Here is a 26,402-nt window from a genome sequence, read left to right as displayed (position 1 = left end):
CCATTTTTGCGTTCTGAAACTTCACAAGCCCAATACAAGTAAAAGCCCACAAAATTACATAAAAACAATAAAATTTTAAATCTTAAAAGTACAATCAAATTTGTCATGAAATTAGCCAACACTATAAAACTTAACATTCATAATGTACTACAGTCATCATATTGTTTCCAATCAAATTTGTCATGGAATTAGCCTACACTACAATTCTCAACATTCATAATATATTACAGTCATCATATAACGGTATATTTTTTTATGAGATTTTGCTCAAACAAAAACATTTGTGATATTATGGGATATGAAATGACTTCTTCCATAAATTTCATCAATAGAAACAAAGCTCAAATTCATAAATTGACATTAACAAAGCTCAAATTCATCCATAAATTTCATCAATAGAAACAAAATTGCTATTTTGTACTATATTCCAGTCATATAAACTAAAATTTGAAGTCTAAATATAAATCATTCCATTTAAATTCTTGTGTCCAACTGAACCACTATTGAAATTTTACAAGTACTACTTAAAAAGAAAGAAAAAGAAAAAACCCCACGATCCAATATGAATTAAATTGGCAAGCTTTATTTGTAATTTATTCACACTTCTTGAAAAATATTCTAACAAAAATTATAACATCACACAGAACATCTAACCACATTGATGCACCCATTCCCTGTATATAATTTCTGTAAATACATCTGCAATCTTATTAAAAGAGAAACAAAAAAAAAAAATCCTGATTAGTATCACATGCTTTTCCACTTTGCACCAGAATTTACTAGTTTGGTATAAGCATTCTTAAAATCTTCAAAAAACATGCTCTGATTTTCAGCATACTTTGTGATCCATCTGTGCAATAGAAGGAGTGAGCAACCCTTCAGTTAAGCAAAAAGAAAACAAACAAATATTGCACCAAAATTATGTTATTATTTTTCTAAATTGAAAGCTCATATGCCGGTGAATTTTCAGCTATATTCCTAAAGAGAGAGCGAGGGAGCTCTTAATTATTTTCCTATGGCTTTCTTGGTTCCAGGAAACCATTTGGAAGCCACTGCCATGAACCAAAATAAGTGCATATTCATGTATGATCAAGTCACCTACATCAGGTCCAAACTTTAGAAAACCTTGGATTTTAAAACACAAGGTGAGCAATTTGGATTAGTTAGGCAAAATCTGTGAACAAGTTGATAAAATTCAAGATGAAGTTGACTGGGTCAGAAACAGTATGAGAGAAAACTAAGATGCATGTGTTAAATTCGGGAATTTGGAAAATGACAGGTTTTGTCTGCAGTTTGGACATCACTCTGTGAAATTCTATCATTTTTTTTTTCGAAATCTGAATATAAAGTGTGATAAAACCCAATATTCTGAAACATGTACAAATAATGTCAATTATCAAGGACATCTGTGTTGCTTCTACAGTTCATGTATTGCATTGTTTGGGATCATTTTGCACCACACCCGCTAGCAAGTATGTTTCCAAATTTCATATATCTTTCCACCCAATCAAATTCATTTTCCTAAACCTTTTTTTATAAAACAAGCGCATACCCTACTATAGCTATTGAGTGCTCAGCAAATTAGTGAAACAATTCAGGTCATAAGGGAAGCTCAAGAGATCTATGAAAGACAGAGAACCTTAAGCATTCGTTATCATCAGTAAGTGCACGATCTGAAGGAAGCCCAATCATGCTTGCCATACCACCTGCATGCGAAGAACAGAATAAGTAAATGAATAAGGAGAAAAGACTTGTCTGATAATTAAAATAAAAAGTGTAAGTTGCTTAAATTAAATTTGTTGATAATAGTTGTTAAAGACAAAACCGCAAATAAAAAAGTTAACCCCATCTCACTCCTCCCTTTCAATCATACCGAATATATCATGCAGTAATCTTACATTTATATAGGCTAGACTTGAGCAAGCAATTTAAGGCCAATAATGCCGCATATGGCAGAGTTTAAAGAAGACAAAAGAAGGTATTAATAGACAAACATCTCAGGCCAAAGATAAATGCAATCATTGATAAACAACTAAGAAGATTGCTGGACTAAAATGATTTTTATGATCAGTTAACTACCTGAAGACGTCCATGGCTTCTGCAGAAGAATTTTAAAGTATGAATTGTCAAAAACAGTTGGATTTCCAAAACCTTTACTTCCAAGGGTATGAGCTCCAGACAGAGCAACAAGTTCTTGCGTTCTGCACAAAGAATTAAGAGAGTCTTGCTTCAAGTAAGGCTTTTGTGAAGTTACTTACACAGTAAAATATGCCAAAGATGCATACCTATTAGCTATGACCTACTAAGGTTTCAGTTGTATAGCTCAAGTAAATAACATAAAAATTTAGACTAGTTAACACCTAGAATTTTAACTATTAAAATATTTATCAGCAATTCTCAGCTTTATCACTTGGGGCCAGGCTTAAACAGGTATTTAAGCTTTAAATTTGTCAAATCCACACATCTAAAAGTAAGTAGATTCGGCATTGCAGCATGTATAAATCTCAATATTGATTCCATAATTAGCAATTTAAATTCAAAACACATGGACCCCAAAACTTGCTATTAATTCACAGGCAGGAAGCACACTTTAGCTCTATCCAATTATTGTAAATATGCATTTATCTACACTTCTAATAAACCGAGTACTTTGCAAGTAAGGGACAGAGATTTATGAGTGTCATACAAGAATTCGTTGAAGTCTTGGCGCTTGGCCAGAATTGATACTTCATTCATTTTGTAGTGCATAGGTAATGGTATGTTTTTTTTTTAAGAAGCCTTGCATGCGTGTTGCCCAATGATAAAGGATGTCATCATTTGCGTGACACATTGACAGGTAGGCCTGTTGTGTAACGCATGGTGGGTGGCTTATAATGCACACATAACCACCATGTTAACAGTCTGATGGCTGATGCTATCATTTTCCCTAGTTCTTTTGAAGTATTAAAGAAAAATTGAAAATCTGGCTCATCATGCTCTTATTTCATGAGATATGACCTGGTACAGCCATTGTAGAAGAGTGATTGCTAGGAAAGAAAACCAATGAAAACAGATATCAAAACAAAGGAAAAGGAAATGATTGTTTGCAATCTAAGGTTTTGTGTTGCTTTTGAGTTCCTAAAAAGCAAAAGTTAACATCAATTAGGAAACAGAGTATGTAATGACAATTGAATGGAGGTTGATTTCATATTGTGAGAAGTCCTGGATTCAAAATTTAAACTTATTTTCTTTGTCTACCATTTCTAAGCTACCAAGCCAAGCATTAAATAAACTGAAGGATCTGTCTAACGTAAGTGTAACTATTTAGTAAGGCACAACCAAGTGCGTTAAAATAAAGTTGATAACATAGGAGAATTTAAAAAGTTATTACAAAGGCTAACAAGCACAGTAAAATTTTAAAATTGTACTATAAATTCCCTAAATCCCCCTTTAAATTCAGTGCTATAGCTGTCCAGCTGACAAGTTCACCTTTTGTGCCCCAGGAAATTAATAAAGAAGGAAAAAAATGGAATTATACTCAATACATCTAAATTTAGTTCTAGACAAAATTATTTTACAATCAAGAAGAGGTTATCCATCTTTCTAAAGCACCATGTCACTAATTATTTAAAGCAATTGTGCTGAAGATGATGGCAAATATGTAAATTGTTAATAGGAACATGTGAATAAAAAGGGATTTTTGCAAACTATAAACTCACAATAAGCCTTTTCTTTGAAAGCTTTGCTTCAAACCAGGAGCATCCAGAGATTCTTGAGGAAGTTTCCCTTCTGGATCAGGCTCCCTATTAAGAAAAAAGTAATTATCAAAATCATAGGCAGTGAGCCTTCAATTAGTTATTTTCAAATTAATGCTGCACAAAAGAAGGATTTGAGGTTCTCCAAACTAAAAATTAAACATTAAGTGGAAAACAACTCAAACACATTAAAAAAGACAAAGCTTGAGTTTAATATTTTGGAAGGATCTTAGGACACCAAGTGACCTGACATTCAGTTTTCTGCCATGTCATAAATTAGGATAATAAGCTAGCCTCTTACATTGAATCTAGTCTGCCTAAGGGAACTGGAATTGTTGGACCTCCACACAATGAAACTGCTTCAGCTCCCGCCACAGCAATCATGTCTGCCCATGATACTAATAATGGAAAAAAAAATATTCAAAACATGATGGCAGGCACCAAAATATTCCCATTAAATTCAAACCCTTGAATAATGGCATTTTCAAAAATAAAAACCTGGTTTTACTGCATCCACTTCAGTCTTCGCTTTCTCTAAAATCTAAAGAACAATGCATGTACACTGGGTGTCAGCTGGTCAGAGACTGTATGAAAGTTAATGATTTTGACTTTCATGTTCACATTCAAGAAATACAGAACAATATACTTTCTATTGAAAATCATAACAAGGAGTTGCATAGATGCATACAAGTCTACAATATATGTCTGCCTATAAGTAAAAAGTTGTGTAGGAGAGCATGCCTTCATAGGTTTTTTAAGACCTGCATTTTCTGGTCTATCAAGTTCATAAACGATGGAACCATTCATACCACCTGCAGTAATAATAATGATGCATGGTAAATGAAGAGAAGAGTAAGAAAAATAAGAGTTGCAATTTGGTGAAAAAATAGGCTTAAAAAAAATTTCAGAATGAAATGTATGATTGTCTTTTATGTTGGAATCAGTTGGCAATAAAGCAGAATTTAACTGAACTACTCATAGCTTTACCCTAGTTGCTTGACTTTACTAATGTCTGGAACCTCTATCTTGCCAATCCAATAAAATTAAACTGTCACTAGCATATGCATCTTGTTCCTGTTATGAAAATGAACTAACAAGGTGAAAGAGATGAATGCAGAATATAAGAAGCTAAGTCTCTACTATGGATGGCACCTAATATCTGGAGACATTTTGTGAACTATAAAGCCTCAAATTATCTTTCCCATCTTTAGAACATTAAAACTTCAATACTTTTCCAAGACTTTCACTAGTTTAACCAAAGAATGTTCTCTAGTCTGCAGTCTTACATCAGTTATAGTACAATAGTGGTTCAAAAATGATTAATCTAGCTATCACTGGTAAGCATAAATCTGGCAACGAATTACAAACCAGACCAATAATCTATTGTAAGAAAACACATCAAATAGGCACTCTTTTTTCGAGCTTGGTCAATTTAACTAAGCTAACCAATTAATAGAAATAATTGTTAAAGTTTTTTTTTATTAAATTCAATTATAAGGTTGGTTTATTAAACTTTTTGATTATTTTATTATATTACATATATAAATATAGCACGACGAAAAGAAATAAAGAACAATAAATAACACAAGGCTACAATCGCTTTTGTTTCTATATATATATTTAATTTTTTTTGAAGGATTTGAAATCTTTTTCAAATAATTAAGATTATAAAAGGTTATGAAATTAAATTTTAGTTTTACATATCTTAATTTTTTTATTAACTGACTCCTTTGAAAAAAAAAAAAAAAAAAAAGAACTGGCGAATCCGAAACAGTTAATTAAGAAGCACACCAATTGACTTAGATAAAAGACAGAAAATAGCATAATATATCCTACTAATAAGCATCGTCCACAGTATTATCACTCTATGAAGCATCCCAATAACATTTCATCCGGACTATACCTGAATTTTCATCCATATCAAAAGTTCCTGCATCGTGAAAAACCAAGCGAAGCACACCAGCCGCCTTTGCCTTTGACAATACCTTCCTCACCTCTTCCTTTATGAGCAGGTAGTTCTCACTTGTGGTTGTAGCCAACCTTCAATGTTCATAGAGAAGTATAAAGTAAAACAGAAATGAGACCAGCATCTAGTCAGAGGATACATAAGCACACATATAACATCTGGGTATGTAGTTTAACTATTTTCTCCAATGTTCCAAAAGTTTATGGTACCTAATAACACCTACTTAAAAAAAAAAACCTATCAAATTGAATTCATATTATACACTACAGTTTTATAAATGAGCAATGTTTATTTTACTCTCTCACTTACACACATAGTACACACACTCACCACTTTTGTACATAAATCATGACTTGAAGTCATGATTTCCAATAGTTCAAAAAGTTGAGTGTGTGTCCCTTTCTAAATTATATGCAAAATATCATTAGAGACCACTGCTAATGAGGTTATTTATTTATATTTATAGTTCTTTTAGGACACAACTTTTGCCACAATTTACTAAGATGTTCAACCATTTTCACATAGACCCACCACTTTAACGAGTTGCGGCAACAGATGTGCCCCAGACTTTACCTAAGCCAAGCAAGCAGTATCTAATATCTGTTCAGATTCATCAATTACATCGAAAAAAAAAAAAACATTACAAAGAAGTAAAAAAATGGAAAAGAATTGAGGTATGAATTGAAGGTAAGAAGAAGTGTTGGCAGTAACTAACTAACCCAACTGCAAAGGCCTCATGATTGAAAAGAAGAAGCAATGGTGTAGTTGTGGCTGCTACAAATACAAGTGCTCTCCTTCTACTTGTACTTGTATTTGTACTTGCAACTGAGCTAGACTCATTCTCAATGCTTATGTGATTGTGAGTGTGAGTGTGAGTGGAAGCCCTGGGCGTAGTGGCGTGGAATTCGACCGTTGGGAGCGGTGAACATTGTGAGCTGGCGGGAAATTTGAATTTGAATAAGAATGAAGAAGTGGAGGAGCAGAGGAGAGAGCCGGGTTTACAGTTGAAGAGAATTGATGAACTCATACTCATTATCTGTAATGGACGGTTCAGGGCTTCACACTGTCACTCGCTACTTTTGTTTGGAAGGTGGTAGGTACTGGTGGGTTATTAAATGGGGTGGGCACCGGGTTGGGTTGGGTTGGGTTGGGCTTAGGGAAAGTTGAAGTGGCATAGCGAGTGGAAAAATAAGTAAAAAGTCCTGCTCACTAAGAAATGCTACACCAATTATTAAGAAATGATCTGTCAATTATTAAAAAAATGATATGTTTATAATAAATTATAAGTGGTAAATTGTTATTAGTTTTAATTTTTGTGAAAATACCGTGAATATAACATTTTTCGTAATTATTAAGAGGTAATGTGGTGCTCAATTCTCTTACATTCATGCTGGATTTTATTGTCAAGACAAAATTTAGTTACAAAATTGGTTGTAACTTTAAGTTACAAAATTGGTTGTAGCTTTAAGTTACAACATTATTTAATATTTTTTTATTGGAAGTAAATTTTGATAAATCTACAATTAGATTGCATATTTTTCTTATATACTCTATGCTTACAAAATTTCTAGAAAATTAAAGATCAATAGCTATGTTATCAATAAATTATTTATTTTGTAAGTTTTTGTAGTTTAAAATTATGTATAAAATATAAGTTTATAGATCATGTAAGTGCACAATTGTACCCGGACCCAAAAACGAATGTTGGGCTCAGGCCCAATGAGCCTTATACAATAAAATTTGTAGAGTATGGGTTTGAAATCTAGGCTCGAGATGTTGGAGGTTCGATTAACAAGCTAAAGTGTTACAATCTGTGCAAATGATGAACAAATATGACAAATAGATCTCCTCAGACGTAAGCCGAGGGCGATTTGTATAAATATTCTCTTTCTAGGCCAAAGTTTACAATCCTTAGTTCCTATTTTATTTTTAGTAGAAAGTGCCGATCTCCCTCTCTCTCCTCTCTTGTCTCCTTATATATATATTTCTTCTTCACTAGTTCCTCCACGTGTCATACAAATCTTCCCCTTAGATATTTGTCCCATCCGCCACCTTCTTGAAGTCTTCAAATAACAGTAAGAAGGCTGAATTCTACTGTTTAGAGGTCATTTCCCCATTAATGCGGCTAGGGAGGTAGATGCAGGGTCTTTAATGTGGAGGTAGCAGCCTTTTCTTTAGATATTTCTCTCACGTCCTTGCTTCCAAAGGGTGCTTGGATCACCCTCTTATACATCAGTTTTTCCAGAATTCTGCCTTTAACTTTTTTGGCAAGTCCTAGGATTATTGCCGGGCCTGTCCGAGAAGACATTCCTCCTCGGACTTTTACAGTACAGACTGACTCGTGGGTCTAGAGGCCTTAATCAAAAAACAAACTAGTACCCGTCAATAAAGCCTAAAGCCCAAATGTTTATTTGAGAATTTTTACCCCCTATAGATCATATAGTAAATAAATCTGATTAACAAAAAAATTGATATGTGTATTAATAGTTTAAAGAACATGCAATTCAACAGGATCTACTATGCATACGAGATAAAGGAGCATCTCATCACCATTTGCTCTAAAAATACTTAATAATTTTCTATCTACCACTATGGTTAATAGTTGATACAAGTTACGGTAAAAATTGTGTGCCTAGAAGTATTAAAGGCCATAATAAATGAGAGAAATTCTAATATTATTTAATTAGAAATTTTGGCTTTTTATACCAACATTTAGTAATTTTAGCTTTTTGAGAAACAAAATTATTAATTAAGTTTAAAATTACAATTACCGATGGCTAATATTTCTCAGCACTGCTTAAATTTTTGCATTTAGGTTTTGCTAAAATCTAATTTTTAATTAATAATATGACTAAGAACTTGATTTAAAGCAGGATTTTATTGATTCTAAAAAAAAAAAAGTAAGATTTTATTTTTTATTTTTTAAATTTCGTTAAGCAAAAACAACTATAACAAGTATTACCATTAAAAGTTAACACATTATTTTTTTTATACCAATTTAGCACGTAGTTCAATAAATATTGATTTCATTTAGAGAAAACAAATATCACGGTTAAAAGAATAAAAATAACAAGAGATGAAAATTTATCATGCCTAGGGTAAGGTGACATATGGTGAAGAAAATTTGAAATCCGATTTCCAATTTTGATTTTGGTGATGAAAATAATGAATTGTTTGATGTGTGGGCATGTGGGAGATTGAATTGAGAATAATGGATTGTTTTGAACACCCTTACCTGAGTATCTCAAGATTTTGGGTTCAACAAAAGTAGAGTAATGCTAGCCAGATCCACAATATTTTCACACACAAATGGTAAGTGGCAAGTTTACTAGTTCTAAATTGGGCCCACCACTAACACAACTTTTTTAACCATCAATAATAGCTAATTACCTAGAATTTCTTGTTGTGAAAACATTGTAGATATATCATTTCTTATAAAAAAATCTCGACCCTAAACATAATTCGTAACCCTAAAAAAAAACCCCAAATAACATCAATAAACATTAACCCAAATAGCAGCAAAAATAGCCCATTCAACAACTAGATTATGCCCAACAACAACAAATGAACAAAGTATACAACAAAAAGCCTAAACTCGTTCACCAATTCCATAAAAAATGATCTCTAATCATAAGGGCTCGCCAAGTACTGGGCAATGGGCGCAGGACAGGTACATAAGCCACTGAATTCCAGACCTCAAATTGATCTAATGTGCAGCCTCCGATGCAAGTTTCGAGCAGTAAAGACACATAATAAATTATAAGGACAATAAAAACAAATTTTCATATTATGATTTTTTTTGTGTTTTTGTTTGAAGAACATACGATGATAATAAGTGTCTTGCTAAACATCATCATAGTAATGTTCTTGAAATACTATCTGCAAACCTTTTTTTCTACAATTACCTCCAAAATCAACATAAGAATATCGGAATAAGAGCCTTGTAACTTAATAACTTCGACCTGTCTCATTTATAACGAGAATCAGGGTTCAGATCCCCCTCCCCCCTAGTTGGTTGTAACAGTTTATCAAAATTTTTAAAAAATAAAAACAAGAATACTAATGAGGATTAATGAGGATAAAAATAATTACACGTGCCATCTATGAGGATCACAACTCCTTGACTCCATCTACTCCAAAGCAAACAATGATCTGGTTTATTGATTGCTGGATGTGCTGTTTCCGCTACCGCCAACCCAATATTGTTTGACTGCAACCAATATCTTCTCAGGCACAAGAGGACCATCCTCATGATCCATCAGCCTGATAGTCCATCTCATGCCTCCAGCAATTTTCTTAACCTTGTTCATGACATCAACTTCATCCCTCAAGATGACAGCCCCTTCAGGCCTCAATATCCTATCCATCTCCAGAAGTATGTCTTCCAGTTGGCACCTATTCAAGCATTTACATATATCTTGTCATAACTTAAAGTTAGTAAAAACTTCTTACAAATGAGGTTGTCTATCAGAAGAAAACCCCATATAACCAGGATTTAGTTATTAAATTAAGATCATATATATTGCAGCAACCTATTTTTTTACTAACTTCAACAGAGAAATAAAAATATGCACATTTTTAAGAAGGAAAAAGAAATAATTACTCGTTCCCTTAGCAAAGTATCGGAGATCAAGGAGTTACAGAACGTTTTGCACATATAGTGCTATTTCCACTTTAGCTCTCAAGAAAAAATCAAGCCTGGAAAGCCATTGTTATCATTTGTTAGGTTTTAGATTGTTGACTAAATTGCTATGTCAAAACAAAGTGTCGTAAGGGTAATTCATTCATGTTTGAGTTGTGCTAAGTTGAGCCAAGAAGCAAATTGAAAAATTTAAGCTTTAGAATAATCGCTCAATTGAAATCATTCTTGCTTGAGTGAATGTCAGACAGAAAGTTCTTGGGACCTCACTTGACAGAAAATTAGACAGAATGTGAAACCTGCACTTGACCAAAAATTGTGTGAAACTGTGAATAGTAAATTGAATTGTTGTCACCTATTTACCTAGTTTCCTCTATGTCAACCAACCCTTGCTACAAAGAGAGTGAAAGGCTGTTATACATGAGAAAATCTAAGGACGAAACCTCCTTGAGCTTAAAGAGTGCTAAATTCCTCTATATTTTTTTAGAGATACATTTTGAGAGTTCCTAGAGCCCTGAGCTTAAAACACTGTGAGTTTTATTCATCCAAACCACACAAAACCCAACCCTTTGTCAGTGAATTCATTGATAGAAAACCTCCAAAACATTCTTTGGAGCATCGGATTTCCAGGTCCTTGTGGACAAGGTTATCCATGGAGAAAGTTCCTGTAGAAAATTTTTGGAGTTCTAGGGCCACTAGGTGGGAAGGCAAGTGAGGCGTTTACTAAGGTTACATAGAGAATTTAGCTACAAAGATTTTGTAAGTAGGCTATTATGATTGTTTCTTTTTTTGGCATAAGGGGTTGGATCCTCTGGAGTAGTTTTTCCTTTGAAGAGTTTCTTCATTGGTTTTCCACTTTGTTTCCAGATCTGTGTGTTGTTTATTGCTTTCAGTATCTTTATTGCTTTTGATTTGGTGATTGATAACTGTGGTTGAAGTATTTATTTGTGTTGTCTATTTGTGCTAATCTGTTTGGAATCAATCAATTCATCTGCTTCTCGTTGTTTGGGGGTCTAACTCGAATTTTCCATCATTGATTCAAAACCTCACAGAAAAGTTAGTGGGCGCTCCTATGTTGTTTACAATTTCTAGCATCATAGCTTTTTGCTGAGTTCCAATAAAGTAGGACACATTAGCATGAAAATGATATATATATATATATATATATATATATATATATATATATATATATATATGATATGAAAATACCTGGAAATTAAGAACCTATGACTACAAAAACAATCGTCAATCGTAAGGCTTCCAGGTCAATTAATTTAAAGTTGCCAAAACCTGATATGACTTCTGGCGTACAGGAAGAAGAAGAAGAAGAAGAAGAAGAAGAAGAAGAAGAGGAGGAGGAGGCTTACCTGTTCTGGTACAAGCTGAATACACCACTAGCATGAATAAGATCATATGTCCTTGGGTAAGTAGAGAAGCCTTCACACCTGAACAAAGATATATAGGGAATAAAAATGTTATCGAGGTTACATAGCCTTTGACATTCTTAGGTTGCCCTTGGCATTGTGATAGACAAAACCGAAAAATTTGAAAAAATTTAATTAGCAACCATATTGCACATATGCTTAATGAGTTGCAAAAGAAGTTGCTATGCTATCAACAAAAAGAAGAAAACAGAAGCTTATAAATGAATCCCTCTGAGAATGTACCAAAAAATTCAAATTCAATGTAAGCAGTTTTTTTTTTTTGAGAATACTAAATATTTTTAACACACACACGAAAAGAGGGGAAAATGTTTTTTAAAGAAACTTACAGTGGTGTATATCCAAAAGAGCCTAACTCTTGGATGCACAGTACATTTTCAAATGTGGGATTAATCCACTGTTTTTTCTTTTGAGAATACTAAATATTTTTCACACACACATGGGGAGAGAGGAGAAGGTACGTAAGCAGCTATTAGTTGGTCAGATTTTCATCTTTATCAAAATTGCAATTAAAACTCTCACGCTAACAAATCTCAGCAATTACAGTATATAAAAATATAGGGAAAGTGTAAGAGACGTTAAGTGGGCAACAAAGAGAGGGAAAATTGAAGGGACATACCAGTCATGATACATGCCAATTAGACCTCTCTCATAGATAACACCTAAAGTGTTCTTGGAAATTGTAGGCACCACATTCATCACCCAAGATTTCGGTGATTCAAGTGCTGCTGCAAATCCTCCAAGGCCTGCATTCATATCCATCACATTCCGATATCTTGTAGTGCCAATCAATCTATTGATCCTTTTGTAGGCATTTAAACGTTTTTTCCAAAGTTTATTGTCCTCTTCGTAAGATTCTGCTGTAACCCCTTCAATGGATCCCTTAGCTATTCGGGGAGGAACTGCAAAAAGCCTAGCTGGAAACTTCTTCAACTCCCCTCCTGCTACTTCATCTTTACTACTTACCTCAGGGAAAGGAGTTACACATGTGCCCATTTTCTTGTACCTAATATACACCACAAAAATAAGAATTGGGATGATAATACCAAAAGCAACAATTTTAACAATTTTGAGGAAAAAAAAATCTGAAAAGTCTATCACTAGATTTGCAAAACATAAAAATTCAATGCCAACATTTAATTGGAATAAGGCAAATTCATAGATTTTTATATAACGTTTTACTAAAAAGAAGGAATTTGAATGAAGTTGATTAAATTAGATGGTTGCAGATTCAACCCTTATTTATCAACTAAATGGAATTTCAAGGCACAATTGTGCTAGTATTAATCCGTACTGGCTCAAATTGGATCGATTCAACTGGTACAGGACAACAAAGTGGAATACACCATGATATCCCATATATCAGGCAGTTAATTGTCAGGGATACATATCAACCAACATATTAAGTTATACATACAAAAGTCAGTTTCTCCCAACCACTACTTAAATGAGCATGCGCTGCCTCCATATAACAGAGAATGAAGCTTAGATGCTCAGCATGCAGTTGCCTAAGTTGAAGTAAAAAACAGAACAAGTATTCACAAAGAAATAGATAAATAGATCAGAGGGAGTTAGGATTCTGTGTGTTGGATGACACAACTTCACAATGGCTTCATTATATTTTTTGTTAGGCAAATACCACACTTGGTCCGTAAAATTTATCCAATTTTCCAATATGATCCCTAGCTTTTCAAAAATAGCAATCAAATCCTTACATTACACAAAACACTGACGTATCATCTGTCTAGAAGCAATTTACAACAAAAAATGGTCTAGGTGTCTTACAAAATACATGCATTCAGCCTAAATAGTTTTAAAATGTCACACTATCAGCGTAGCCTAGATCTGAGAACCCAAGCCACGTGGCATCATAGTGCCATATTTTTTTTTGATAAGTAATAAGACTTTTATTGAAAAGAAAATGAAGTAACTCCCAAGTAAATAAGCAGTAAGGAAGCTACAAATAACATCAAAATGACATAAGTCAAGGAACTCCTCTAGTGAGGAAAAGGAGTGACTACTTAAAGCCAGCCAGCCAATCCAGCGAGGAAAACATACACCATAGTACCAGATGGTCCAATTGTGTGGCACTTTTATCCATTTGTGCTGCTCACATCTATTTTTTTAAGACACCTAAACCTTTTTTTAAAAAAATTATAAATGTTCCCAATCAGATGACATATTAGCATTTTGAGTATTGTAAGGACCAAATTTGGACCATTTTACATTTTTCAAGGATTTGATTGTTACTTTTGAAAATCTAGGGACCAAATTGGAAAATTGGACAAACTTTAGGGCACAAAGACATGCTTCTAACTTTGGCTAGCTCATTTATGTGGAAACTTAGAAAACACGTAGCTTGAAGGCAGCACTAAAGTAATCCATGACCATAGTATTTCTTCAAGCATTAATAAGTATAATAGGAAAACTGTTGAAAAGAATAAGTACCAAAGATTTCAATTGATAGAATTTTTTCATACCTCTAACAGTGAATAACTATAACAAAACAAACACAATCAAGCAAAAATTCAAATTCCCTTAAACCATAAAATGACTGACTGATGGGTGAAGTATCAAAGACAAGTGACTATCTCATACCTTAAACAGTGAACAATATCACAGAAACCTAGTAAAAATATAATTGAGCAAAGATTTTTTCAACCATAAATTATAAATGAACACTGATGGTAGTACCAAATGTGTTATACAAGTAAAAATGTCGTACCTCTAACAGAAAATAACATTATAGCAACTATAACATCATAACATCACAGGGACTCACCAGACATCATCAGCATCCTTTGATGTACATATATTGGCAGAGTTTCTTTGGCAGGATTTGTCATTTACTTTTTTTCTCCAGATAGCGATATCTCCCTTCTCATACTTCTTTTCCCAGCAAAGAAGTTCAGCCAGCTTTTCAATCTCTGTTTGCTCAGCATTGAGATCCTCCTTCGACCGCTTCCACGTTTGGTAATAGGTCTTCCAATTGATTGGAGGGCCGGACAAAATCCAGTATCCACCAGGTCTGAGAACTCGATCAACTTCCATGAGGTACATTCCATCTGTATAGAGAGGTTCATATGTGAAATTAACTTCCACCAGGTACAAAAATATTCTACCACCTATGTTCTAAATTGAGAGTCCATTTTTTAAACCATTTTCTACCATTTTGGTGTGATTTTTCCTCAACTACAGAAAACATTTTCCATTGACTAGCATTTTCAGTCACACCAAAACACACAAAACATTTTAAGTACTTTTTGCAAAATACAAAAAGTACAAAGATCAATACATGATTGTCAACCAAGATATTAGACATTCCTAGCACTTACCATTTGCAGTCCATGGTATCAGACATCGAGAGCACTGAGCCATATCAAAGGCTCTTGATGGGTATGGAAGATTTATTGATCCAAGAACAGCTATAATAGCAGGAACACCTCGCTCCAATGCAAACTGAACCTGTGCTTCATGATTGTCCCTTGGTGCAAAGGACATAGCCAATACATTTCTTTTCAGCAAGTATGCACCCCAGCTTGCAACCTGTGTTATGAACAGAATTATTAGTCAAGCAACCATTACTGAATTGAAAAGCCATCTGTGAAGCAGATTAGGCAGCTTGTAGAAATAACAAATGAGCTACCGCCATCATATTGATACTATAAATTGGAGCAATAAATTATATTATATAATTATAATGTGAACCTTGTCAGAAATAAACTACATTCATATGGATAGTTTAAACCCCCCAAAAAAATGCCAAGTAGTCCAGAATAGAACCTACAAGATGGGTATTCAAGAGCATAAAGCTAATGTTGATTCCCAATATATCAAGCCCTTCAAGGAAGATACATTAACCACTTGTGACTTTCAGGCCTCACTACAGGCATTGGCATTTTAACAATGACATCAAGACAGACATTATGCACGAGCATCTCTATTTTATAGTTTCCATGTAACACAGAGAGGAAGAGGCCTAATTGGGTTATGTGTTAAAGGCTTCTGAACAGGAAAGAAAACAGACAGTTCAAGGGCTCAACATGCATCCAGGCAAGCTAGAGGGAGAAGGAAGATTGGGAAGGGGGAAATTGGGAACAATTTGAGTTCTAAACTATTGACAAATATTACTATGTGCATATATGTAGACACATAAACAATAAATAAATAAATCATTGTAATTTGAACAATCAACATACTCCACAACCGGTATCCAGTGCTGTTCTGACAGTGCCATCTGCAATTGGAATAACAGATGCAAGTTCATCAATATATGCATCCGCGCCTTGAGGAAACATTGTTCCCCCACCTGGAAATTTGAACACATCTCCCTGAAACTGCACCCAATTCTGGACTGCCTTCTCAACAGTCAGATGTTTATAAGGAACATTAGCATAGTGGACATAGTCCCGGCTTTTAGGCCAAGGGAATGGAGTCACATATCCCTTGGGTGCTGGGATAAGACAGTGCAATTTTTCCTCCTCTGGAGGGCAATGTCTTTCCCTGTATATCATATTTTCCCTTGGGAATTTCATTGCTCGGTCTTGTTCTTGGCAAGGAGTGTAATCAGTGTATTGGATGTCACAAGGCTTGAACAATTTGGCTCTGGGTTCATCATGTTCAATAATTTCAAGATCATTGTGATGAGCCTCAAAATCTAGAATGGTAACATTGTTGCAATCTATCTGCCTGGTTATTTTCAATGGTATGCCATCACCTTTTCTGAAACCACTCTTCTGCCATGCTCCCAAAAGGTAAAAGAAACAGCACAAACCAATAATGATAAATATAGACAATGTGCCTCGTGTTCTGTAGCCTGGTAAGTGATACTTGGAGCCCATCATATGATTAAGACAATTCCCTCAAACCTACATTATTGTGCAGCAAAATTAGAAAGCAAAACCTTGAAATATATCATCAAGGGTTGAGAAGTAATACTAATCTTGGGGAAAATTCATTTATAACTGTACTAACTATGTAAAATTTATCTATAACCAGAATAAGTGTATTGACTAGTTTAACTCTTACACAAACATATATCCAAGAGGCTTCATGTAAGAAATAGATCAATTTAAATTCAAAGATAATGACCAATTGGGACAATTAAAAAAATGCAACTCCAGCATATAGTTTCACTCTTTTAGACAATAGTGCTTGCATTCAAAAGATACAAACTTTAGAGTAAGAACTTTGCGGATGGGAAATGTGAATTTACAATCACATCATGATCAATACAGGAGAGGCATTAAACCCATATCTCTTTACATCAGTTATCTGCACACTATGATTTATTGGCAGGCCAGTTCTCATTGCTATAATAAAAATTTGAATTTAATTAAATCAAGAAGAGGCATTTATTGGCAGGCCAGGCCAGCTCTCATTGCTATACAACCTAAAACAACTACAGAGATCTCTTCTATTGCTTAATCAAGCTGGTAAGCAAATGGAACTTTACAACCAAATCTGACATATTTGAGTGCCTAGATAACAAAAAGAACTCATAAACAAGAAGCAGAAAAACTGAAGTAGCAACTCTAAGAATTCGCATGTTTCTCAAATACCCAGAAGAAGGAAAAAACACAAGTGCATAGATCTTATAAGAATACACAGTAAAAACCCAAAAAAGAAAGAGAAAAAAGAGATCAAATGCTTTACCAGAGTGAGAGAGAGGGAGAGTGGTCAATGGCTCCAATGAGATGATATGATGATTTTGAAGTGGGTTCTACCAGCTATGTAGTTAAGGGTCTCTCTCTCCTTCACTCTGGACCTCCCACACTTATTCAGTGCTAGTGAGAGAGAGAGAGAAAGAGAGAGAGAGAGAGAGAAAGAGTTTGCGCGTGCAAATTGGAGAGAGAGAGAGTTTGAGCTTTATAGCAGTATTAGACTAGAATTAGATACGTAGATAGTTTGAGTAGTAGCAGTAATCCACTTCTTCATAGGAAGAGTTGGAAATTTGGAGGACTATTTATTTTGGAGTTATTTACCGACACAGCTGCTCCACCACGGAAAAAGAAATGTTAGGAAATTTCTCAATTTTTTTCTCCGCCCTGGCTGGTTACATGTCAAGTTGTAAATAATGAAGAAAAAAAAAATGGTGCTGGTTACATTATAAGCTGTGAATAATGGAAAAAAAATAGTGTTTATGTGAGTTCGCAATGCAGTGAGTTGTGACCAAAACTTTATAAATAATTGAGATTGTAGCATTGAGTAAAGTCACAAGCCCAGGAAGGTAAGAAAAATTATTAGGCACTTCGTATCATTAATATATACTTTTTTCTTTCACATAAATAGTGGGTCTTACTGTGAATTTAATTAGTGGGATCTATAATTCATATGAGAGTAAAGAGTACAAATTTATGATATTTTGAGAATACAAAATAATTTTCCGAATGGAAGTAAAAATTGGATGTTGTTTAGTGGCCCCACTACCCATGATTAGCTGCTTAAAGTGATCACAGCACATCCGCACATGGTCTCTATTTACTCACGCAAAGTGATTATTAGTCAAGTTTACACAGATTCATGCACATGAATAATTTTACATCTTTTACTTCTTCTTTTCTTTTCTTTTTTCTTTTTTTTTTTGTTACTTTGAAAAGAAAAAAGATAGCCAATTGGGCTGAGGATTCTTAATTTTCTAAAATTTGTGATTTTTTGGGCTTAATCCATTTGAGCTTTTGGATTTTGTCATAATTGTACAAAGCTGAATTTTAAGGAAAGCCCAAACGACTTTTCATTGTAGTGGAACGGGTTAATGAGTTTTAGGCCCAATTCAAATATTTTTTTGAGTGGGTCAGCCCAAAGAGCAGAGTTTGGTCATGGCCCATGATTCCACTTTCTTGAAATGATTATATGCGTCGGCCGAGGGAGAAAAATGTATTGGTCTTCTTTTATTTTAAAACCCATGTCCGAGCCCATGTTTAATTCTTAGGACTTGGGCCAAATTAGTCTAAAATGACCAAAATATCCTTAGAACCCTCAAAATAACTAAAATGAACTACGAATAAAACCTCTGACCAACTTTGCAATGTCTGGATTGTTGGTTATAGTGAGTAGATCTGGGTGAAGGCCTCCACATGTTCCAAACTTAGATTGTTCTAGATACAGAGCATTGGAAAAATAGTGTATGCTGGTCTCTGGTTCTTCCTTGCACAATGGGCATTTGGTGTCTCTTGTTTCCCACCTATGAGCAATGTTTTCTTTTGTAGATAATATATTTGAGCCCATCCTCCAAATTAACATTTTGATCCCACTTACATGCTTATTGAATTTACAGATGTATGAAAAATCTTAGCACCTAGGGATGGAAATTTGGTCCCGTCCCACTTGACTCGCCCCTCCCCATTTTGTCCCGTGTGGGTTTTTCCCATCCCGCAAAGGTAGTAGGGCTGGATGGGGTAGGATTTTAGCCCCGCACCATGGGGCAGGGTGGGGATGGGTTTAGACTTTTTAAACCTAACCCGCCGCGCCCAAACCCATTCCCGCCCTGCCCCATATTGATAAGATTAAATTGTAAATTTTTCATACCTTAAAACCCTACTATTTAAACCAACATATCATTAACTTATTTTATTCTACCTAACAAGGTTTTTTACCTCTTTTTTTTTTTTTTTTTTCCCTCTAGCAAGGTTAGAAATAAGGTACCAATTTTAACATTTTCTTTTGTCTTTATTATAAAAAAAATTTATATACTATTGAATCATTGATTTTGTTTTATGAAAATTTTGTTTTTGTTGGGATATTGTCTTGTTAAACACTTGAATAATATTATTCAATTTTTGCTAAAAATTAGTTTGATTTGATGGGATAAGTTTATTTGTAATTTCAAATAATTTTTGTCAACGAAACATGTTTTATTAAAAAACAATTGTAATAGTTATGGGTAAATTAATAAGAAGTAGAGTTTTACAGGGTAGGGCAAGTTTTTGCAGAGCTCCAAAAGGCGGGGATGGGACAAGAAAATTTTTTCCGTCATGCGGAGATGGGGTAAGACAAAAAACCATGCGAGGCGAGAGCGAAGACCCCATCCTTCAGACTCGCCCCGCTGCATTGCCATCCCTATCTATGTCTTTCACACTGCTTTACCATGATTACTCAATGAAATGCTCGTGTTGACAATATTTTTATTTGCCTTGTAATAGGCAAATTGAAAATTACTTGACCTTGAAGCAGGTTGCTCAGTTGTATGTAAAAAAGTTGTAGAAGGCATTATATATTAGGTGCATTATGTTCTGACTCATCTATGTTGTAGTGAAAGTCAAAAAAATCTTGTTACAAACATCTTGCCAAAGGTGCAAAAAGCATCTTTCTATTGCAACAGACAGCTAATCTGGGAGTCCATAGAGATTAAAACTACCAGAGTTTTGCACATATAATATCATTCATAGGTAAATCCTTTCCTTATAAGTAATAACGGTTTTGTTATATATATATATAAAGAGTATAGCACTTGTACGCAGTTAGTGTCCTTTTGTCAAAATTATTTTTGCCAACTTATTTTACTATTCAGCTTATTTTTGCTACTATCCATAGGTCCCATTGAACTTTTCAATACTATTCATAGGTCTCACTGTACTATTTCAACTAAATTTTATTTTTATCTACAGTACTTTAAGTAAAAAATTTTAAGTTTCAGCAAAAAGTTTTCAGTTTCAGCAAAATAAGCGGATCCTAACAGACCCTTAATATATAAGAGATATACAAAAGATAATGAAAAAAGGAAAAACCTAAGCTCTAAAATTCCAAGAAACCAACAAAGAAGCAAAACCCCTAATTGTTCTGATCCAAAGTAAGTTGAACTCAAGCACTGAGACATCAGTTTCATCAAATGTCCTAGCATTTCTCTCCCACCAAATACTCATTCTTAAAAAAAGAGGAATTTACATTTATAAGCAATGCATAAGTAATGAAAACATGAGGGGTAGTGTATCCTTCTTTTCTCTTCATTTACAATTTTCTATCTAAATTTCTATTTTTAAGAGGGTTCGGGGGGGTGTTAAGTAATTGGCTCAAGCATTATGCTCTCTTGGTTTTTTCTAGCTTGGACCAAAATCATGAAGTGATCTGCCATTGTACAATATAACCTAACTGGTACCTTCCTGATCAAAAACATTGGAATCATCCCTGTTCAGCGTAAAGATATCCAAGAACTCAAAATGAAATATGGATGGCAGGCTCAAATGGTAAGAATTAAGATAGACCATTAAAGCATTAACGGGTGGACTCTGAATCATGTTAATATATATATATATATATATATATATATATAAAATTGAAAATTCTATAAATAAAAGTAAAAGTTAATTGAAATAATACAGTGAGACCCATTAATATTACTAAAAGATATAGTGGGGCTTATGAATAGTAGTAAAAATAAGCTGAATAATAAAATAAGCTAGCTTTTTAAGTTAGAGTCAAACACACACTAAGTATTAGAGAGGGTACCCCAAGTCATAACACATGCACTTCCATTCTAATATTTTCTTTCAGCCCTTTTACTTTGTGGAAGAAGGGGGTTGGCAACTTTGACATCACCTCTTTTATTTCAAATCATGAAATGGGATCAAATTTCTTGATTTATTTTCTTCATGATTTTGCAAAACTATTATCATAATCAAGACTATTTATTTACAAAGCAAGAGGACCACATGAACTTGTAAGAAAGCTCAAGCTATGGCTAGCATTACAAAATTGAGCATTCAAAATAAAAAATTTACAAGAACTTAAAACTACGGAAAATAATACATAAATCATCTAGGAACACTACCTCGTATCTTCAGTACTGTTTTGAATGTCATCTTGGGCCAGAAAGCCGCACAGCAGAAAGATAAGCATCGCTGTTGCAGTCTGATGGGCCTGAGGAAGTGCCTTCCTCACTGACTGATTTAAAGAAACTTGAATGTAGGCGAAATCCCAGAGGAGAGGAAGTGGGAGGGTGAGGAACAGCACTGAGTCCTTCAAGCATTTGGACAACCTTGGTCATTGATGGCCTTAGATGCATATCTTCCTGTACGCAACACAACGCAACCTTAATGGCAGTAGAAACTCTCTCATCATTTACATCTATATTCAGTCTTGAATCGATGATGTCTCCCAGTTTCCCTTCTTCCAACTTCTTAAAAGCATAGGATGGGAAATGGGATTTCTCTGAAGTTTCCTCTAGCTCAAAATTTTTTCTTCCACCAATGATCTCTAACAATACCATCCCATAGCTATAAACATCACTTTTCTCTGATATGGCATAGTTTGTGATCCACTCTGGTGCAAGGTACCCCCTTGTGCCCCTTAGTGTTGTGAAAACATGGCTTTGCTCTCGAGTCATTAGCTTAGCTAATCCAAAATCTGAGACTTTGGCAAGATAATTATCATCAAGAAGCACATTTTCTGGTTTTATGTCACAGTGGACAATCTTGGCATCGCAATCTTCATGAAGGTAAGCTAGTCCTTTTGCTGTTCCCAATGCAATATTGAATCTGGTCTCCCAATCCAACAGTAACTGATCATCATTGTTTTTCTTGAATATCCATTTATCCAAAGACCTATTTGCCATGTACTCATAAACAAGAAGCCGATGACTTCCTTCAGCACAGAAGCCTTTAAGCCTGACCAAGTGCACATGATGGATGCTGCCAATGATGCTAACTTCTGCTCGAAACTCTTTCTTTCCTTGTCCAATGCCTTCTAACTTCTTCACAGCCAATTGAGTTCCATCAGGGAGAGACCCTTTGTAAACTGAGCCAAAACCTCCTTGCCCAAGCTTCACAGAGAAGTTATTAGTCGCACTTTGAAGGTCTTTGTAATTGAAACGAATCGGCATCCCAGACAAGTTCTCCAAAAAATTATCCTCTTCTGAAGTCTCCTGTGGAGGTTCAGGCAATTGTCTCTTTGCTCTGTAGTATCGAAATCCCACATAAAGTAGACCAAGGATGATAAGTATTGTTGAAATAGCTATAATTGCAACAAATGGAAAGCCTTTTCGGTTGCTTCCACCTCCTCCATTACTTACGCCACTGCCTCCATCACTCAAGACCTTAATGTATGAAATGAAGCCAGAGCCGTTACCAGAGTTTTGGAAGCTACCTATGCTGTCAAGTAGAAAACAAGCTCCTGTACTGCTTTGGAAGAATAAGGCGAGGCAAGAGCAGTTACCATCACAGGAGGCTTTGCAACTGTTTAAATCAGTAATAGAAGAGGGTGCAAGGAACCCAAGTGCAAAATAGTTGAGCCCATTTCCAGCATTTAAAAGCTCTCTACGATTGTTTGAGTGATCACATGGAGAGACAATCCCAGTGTCGCAGTTTCGGGAGCTGAGAATTGAAGGGCATTGGCACATGTTTTCACTGAAACATGTGACATATGCATTACAAGGTTCTGGGGTGCTGCATGGATCGTTTGGTATTTTTGTTTGCGAAGCACTACTCGACTGTCCATCTTCGAGATTGTAGAATGAGATAAAGCCATCATTTCCTAGGACTGCAATCCATGTGGCATTTGTGTCAGTGTAGGTCGAGAAAATAAACTGCCAAAGTAAGCCTTTGTTTTGATCATAGATATTCCATGAATTTGCAATGAGAGATGCTATAGCGACCACACCACCATCTTTATTGATCGTCTTTCTGCTGTCCTTCCTCATAGACCAATAAGGCTGCGGAGTTGGAAAACCTGCAGAAAGTATCATGTCGCTCGACTTGATCTCAAGAATATAAGTCAAGTTCTTAGAGCTAGGATCGCTTACTAGCTTCATTCCTTCAACAAAATCTTGGTTTGGCAAAAGGGTATCTGTGGGATTTTTAAAACTCTGCCAAACTATTTCACTTCCATTGCCATACATAACCAAATTTCCCGAGTTCTGCAATTCAATTGCCGAAACTCCTTTGCCTTTAGCATCTGGTGACCAAGCCACACCATTTCCTTTCTGTAAGTACACATTACCCTTCGCGCCAAACACAAATTGATCAGAATTTGCAACTGGGGAATCTCTATTTGCGGACCAGACTGTTCTTGAACGCTGCAAATGGATGATTACTAGTAGGAACAATGTGACATCTGGAGTTGTAATGAAGCCAAAAGCAAAATTCGAGTTGTTGGATAAAAGAAAATATCCATTATTATCAATAAATAACATCTGAGACGCTTGAAACCCAGGCTGAATTTTGCCAAAACTTTGAATACTAGCCAAACTTGTCTCAGAGAGAAGGACAACAGATAGCCATGTGAAGCCCATGAAACGAAAAAAGCTCCAAGTTTCCATGGCTAATCCAACAGCATAAGACTCACACAAATTTGGGAAAACCCAAAAGTCTAGGAAGAAGTATAGAATTGAAGATTAGAAGGAGGATGTGGAAAAAGAAAAATTGACATTCAAGCGTTGACATACACAGTACCAAAAACCCAAAAACTAAAACTCGCTAAGGAAATTATTAAGAATTTGAACAACTGTCAATTGGGTCAGTATTGTCCAAAAAAAAAAAAAAATTCAGCTAAAAGTTATGGAGACATCATATAATAACTAACAAAAAGAGAACCTATTTGTTCCCAGTTCCCACTTACAAAAAAGTCTCTTCAGCTGTCCTGTCGTATCAACCCAGTTCCTTTTGAAACCCAAAATAGAAAATTTAAAAAGAAAGCACATCAGGAAACATGATAAAGATCAGAATTTCTATATTTGATACTGAAGAAAGAACCAAAGGGACAGAAAAGAGAGAGAGAGAAAGATGATAGTGACAGCTAAAAATGGTACTCTTCACATGGCCATAAATTGAAGATGCCCACCTACTGAAATTATGGCTGGCATGCTAGGAGAGGAAGAGAGGAATCAGAGAGTTATAATATATGAAGTTATGGAACTACTACTGCTCACTTAGCCATGACATGAGAACAAGTTGTTAGGAAAAGAAAGCACAATAAGATAATGTGGAAAAAAAAAAAAAAGAGGAAATATATATCACAAAAGAACAAGAAATGGATAAACGAGGAGAAGCTATTTCAGCTAAAATATGGTATACAAGACAGGAAGCAGTGAATTTTTTTTTGTTTTTTTTTTGTTTACCTCATTATCATATGTTGGGTGAGGTTGAAGAAATTAAAAAGTGGATTTTTGTTGTTGTTTCAGACATGGGACTCTCTGGCTTGGCTTGGGTTTTACATTTCTGTGTTCTGCTTTATATCACAAGGAGAGTTGAAAGTTTGAGATCTGAGGTAGGTTGTTTTGTTTGAACAACTTTGGTTTTACATTGTAAGGCGGTTCCGCAACAGTTTTAGGAAATGCATAGAGGCATAGAGCTTTGTTTAATCATTAATGAAGGTTGACCGATCCAATGATTTCTGCTGAGCAAAATATATATATTATATGGAACCCATAGTCATAGTAAATTAACACCACCGCACACTCATGGTGCGATAATCACTCCACAAGTATAAGTATTTGTGGAGTGTGAAGGGTAAGGGCCGTGGTTCAAGTCTCCAAGAGGGAGTTTTTACACACATATACACTTAGATTAGACTAGAGTAGAATTTCTATCTTGTAAAAAATAAAAAATAAAAAAATAAATTTGAAAGGAACAAACAGTAAAAAGTGGCAATTAAAGAATGACTTTTTGTTACCCAGGTATGAGTATCTTTATGACTATGACATGGTTATTCGAAATTTGAATTTAGGGTAATTTTATATATTTGGTTATTGAAGTTGAGTGTAACTTTAATGTTAGTGTCGGTTTGGATATTGCTTATTTTGTTGAAAATTAAAAATTTATTGTTAAAAATATTGTAGTAAAATAATTTTTAAATTATGAATAATGTCGTGGGATCCAAGATTTACGGTTTATTGTTGCATTTTTCAGTACTTGGTTGGTCCGTGAACAGTGCCGTAAGACTCAGTAAAAAATGCAAAACGCAAAATCATTGCTTGGCAAACGCACGCTTAGTCTCTTAAATTTAATAAATTTGGATTTAGTCTATGAAACAATTTGGTCCCTACGTTTATTTTTTATATTTTATTCAGTTTTAAGTTTTGAAAAAGAAGCATATGTAAATGTACATACAAGTGCTACAAGAATCACAAAAAAAATGCCAACCAGTAGTGTAAGCTTGATGTTTGTTTCTAAAATTTAAGAATTTGAATCAGTAAGAAGATGTAACTTGATCAGGAGATAAATCTTACCGTCTACATGGTTTTCTTATTACAAATTTTTTTCATAATTCTAGCAAGAAAATAAAAGATAAATTATAAGTTCATTTGACATATTGTTTCTTAATATAATGAACATATTAATTATTGTTACTGAGATTAAATATTGGAAATCATCTATTGTTTCTAAATACAATAAATATATTAATTTTTGTTGTTAAGTAAATTTTAACTATTACTGCTTAGAATATTTTTATTTATTAGTTTATGTCTATACTCTTTTACAATTATTTTATTTACCAGTTAAACTCAACTTTGATAATTATTAGTTTTTGTAATTGTGTTAATAAAAATTTTCTTGTGTAAACATTTTGTCTTCACTCAATCACTCCCATATCCCATGTCCCTTGTCTAATTTTTTTATTTTTTTTATTTTTATTTTTAGAATCATCATCTGTCTAATTGTTTAATTATTTTTTAGTGTTAACATTTGCTG

The 26,402-nt window shown here is 34.4% G+C and overlaps 3 protein-coding genes across 3 annotated transcripts; all 3 read right to left on the bottom strand.

Moving 5' to 3' along the window:
- Positions 1–563: 563 nt before the first annotated feature.
- On the bottom strand, positions 564–6,785 carry LOC142632181 (putative L-ascorbate peroxidase 6). Its single transcript, XM_075806631.1, has 9 exons — positions 6,420–6,785; positions 5,638–5,774; positions 4,476–4,546; positions 4,233–4,275; positions 4,036–4,132; positions 3,699–3,782; positions 2,080–2,201; positions 1,640–1,706; positions 564–850 (listed from the first exon to the last, which is right to left on the bottom strand). The coding sequence occupies exons 1-9, from the start codon at positions 6,731–6,733 to the stop codon at positions 748–750; spliced, it is 1,038 nt and encodes a 345-aa protein (XP_075662746.1). The 5' UTR covers positions 6,734–6,785; the 3' UTR covers positions 564–747.
- A 2,672-nt stretch (positions 6,786–9,457) lies between these two features.
- LOC142612489 (putative methyltransferase PMT14) lies at positions 9,458–17,708 on the bottom strand. Its single transcript, XM_075784579.1, has 7 exons — positions 17,437–17,708; positions 15,981–16,649; positions 15,117–15,327; positions 14,564–14,846; positions 12,401–12,787; positions 11,707–11,784; positions 9,458–10,095 (listed from the first exon to the last, which is right to left on the bottom strand). The coding sequence occupies exons 2-7, from the start codon at positions 16,623–16,625 to the stop codon at positions 9,858–9,860; spliced, it is 1,842 nt and encodes a 613-aa protein (XP_075640694.1). The 5' UTR covers positions 16,626–16,649; positions 17,437–17,708; the 3' UTR covers positions 9,458–9,857.
- A 3,565-nt stretch (positions 17,709–21,273) lies between these two features.
- On the bottom strand, positions 21,274–24,999 carry LOC142640544 (G-type lectin S-receptor-like serine/threonine-protein kinase SD2-5). Its single transcript, XM_075814688.1, has one exon. It carries the CDS (start codon positions 24,029–24,031, stop codon positions 21,575–21,577), a length of 2,457 nt encoding a protein of 818 aa, XP_075670803.1. The 5' UTR covers positions 24,032–24,999; the 3' UTR covers positions 21,274–21,574.
- Positions 25,000–26,402: the final 1,403 nt, after the last annotated feature.

Source organism: Castanea sativa, chromosome 1, assembly GCF_040712315.1.
Source record: "Castanea sativa cultivar Marrone di Chiusa Pesio chromosome 1, ASM4071231v1".
NCBI lineage: Eukaryota > Viridiplantae > Streptophyta > Magnoliopsida > Fagales > Fagaceae > Castanea > Castanea sativa.
This window is presented reverse-complemented; position numbering and strand designations above follow the sequence as displayed.

Bases quoted from the DNA above. Each gene is read 5' to 3' on its own strand.
- LOC142640544 (XM_075814688.1), bottom strand. From the start codon at position 24,031: ATGGAAACTTGGAGCTTTTTTCGTTTCATGGGCTTCACATGGCTATCT.
- LOC142632181 (XM_075806631.1), bottom strand. From the start codon at position 6,733: ATGAGTATGAGTTCATCAATTCTCTTCAACTGTAAACCCGGCTCTCTC. The intron at 5,775-6,419 runs GTTAGTTAGTTA...TGAACATTGAAG, and splicing joins CATGAGGCCTTTGCAGTTGG to GTTGGCTACAACCACAAGTG. The intron at 4,276-4,475 runs GCATGCTCTCCT...ATTGTTCTTTAG, and splicing joins GTCTTAAAAAACCTATGAAG to ATTTTAGAGAAAGCGAAGAC.
- LOC142612489 (XM_075784579.1), bottom strand. From the start codon at position 16,625: ATGATGGGCTCCAAGTATCACTTACCAGGCTACAGAACACGAGGCACA. The intron at 12,788-14,563 runs GTGAGTCCCTGT...GGTGTATATTAG, and splicing joins AAGGATGCTGATGATGTCTG to GTACAAGAAAATGGGCACAT. The intron at 10,096-11,706 runs GTAAGCCTCCTC...ATGCTTGAATAG, and splicing joins TTCAGCTTGTACCAGAACAG to GTGCCAACTGGAAGACATAC.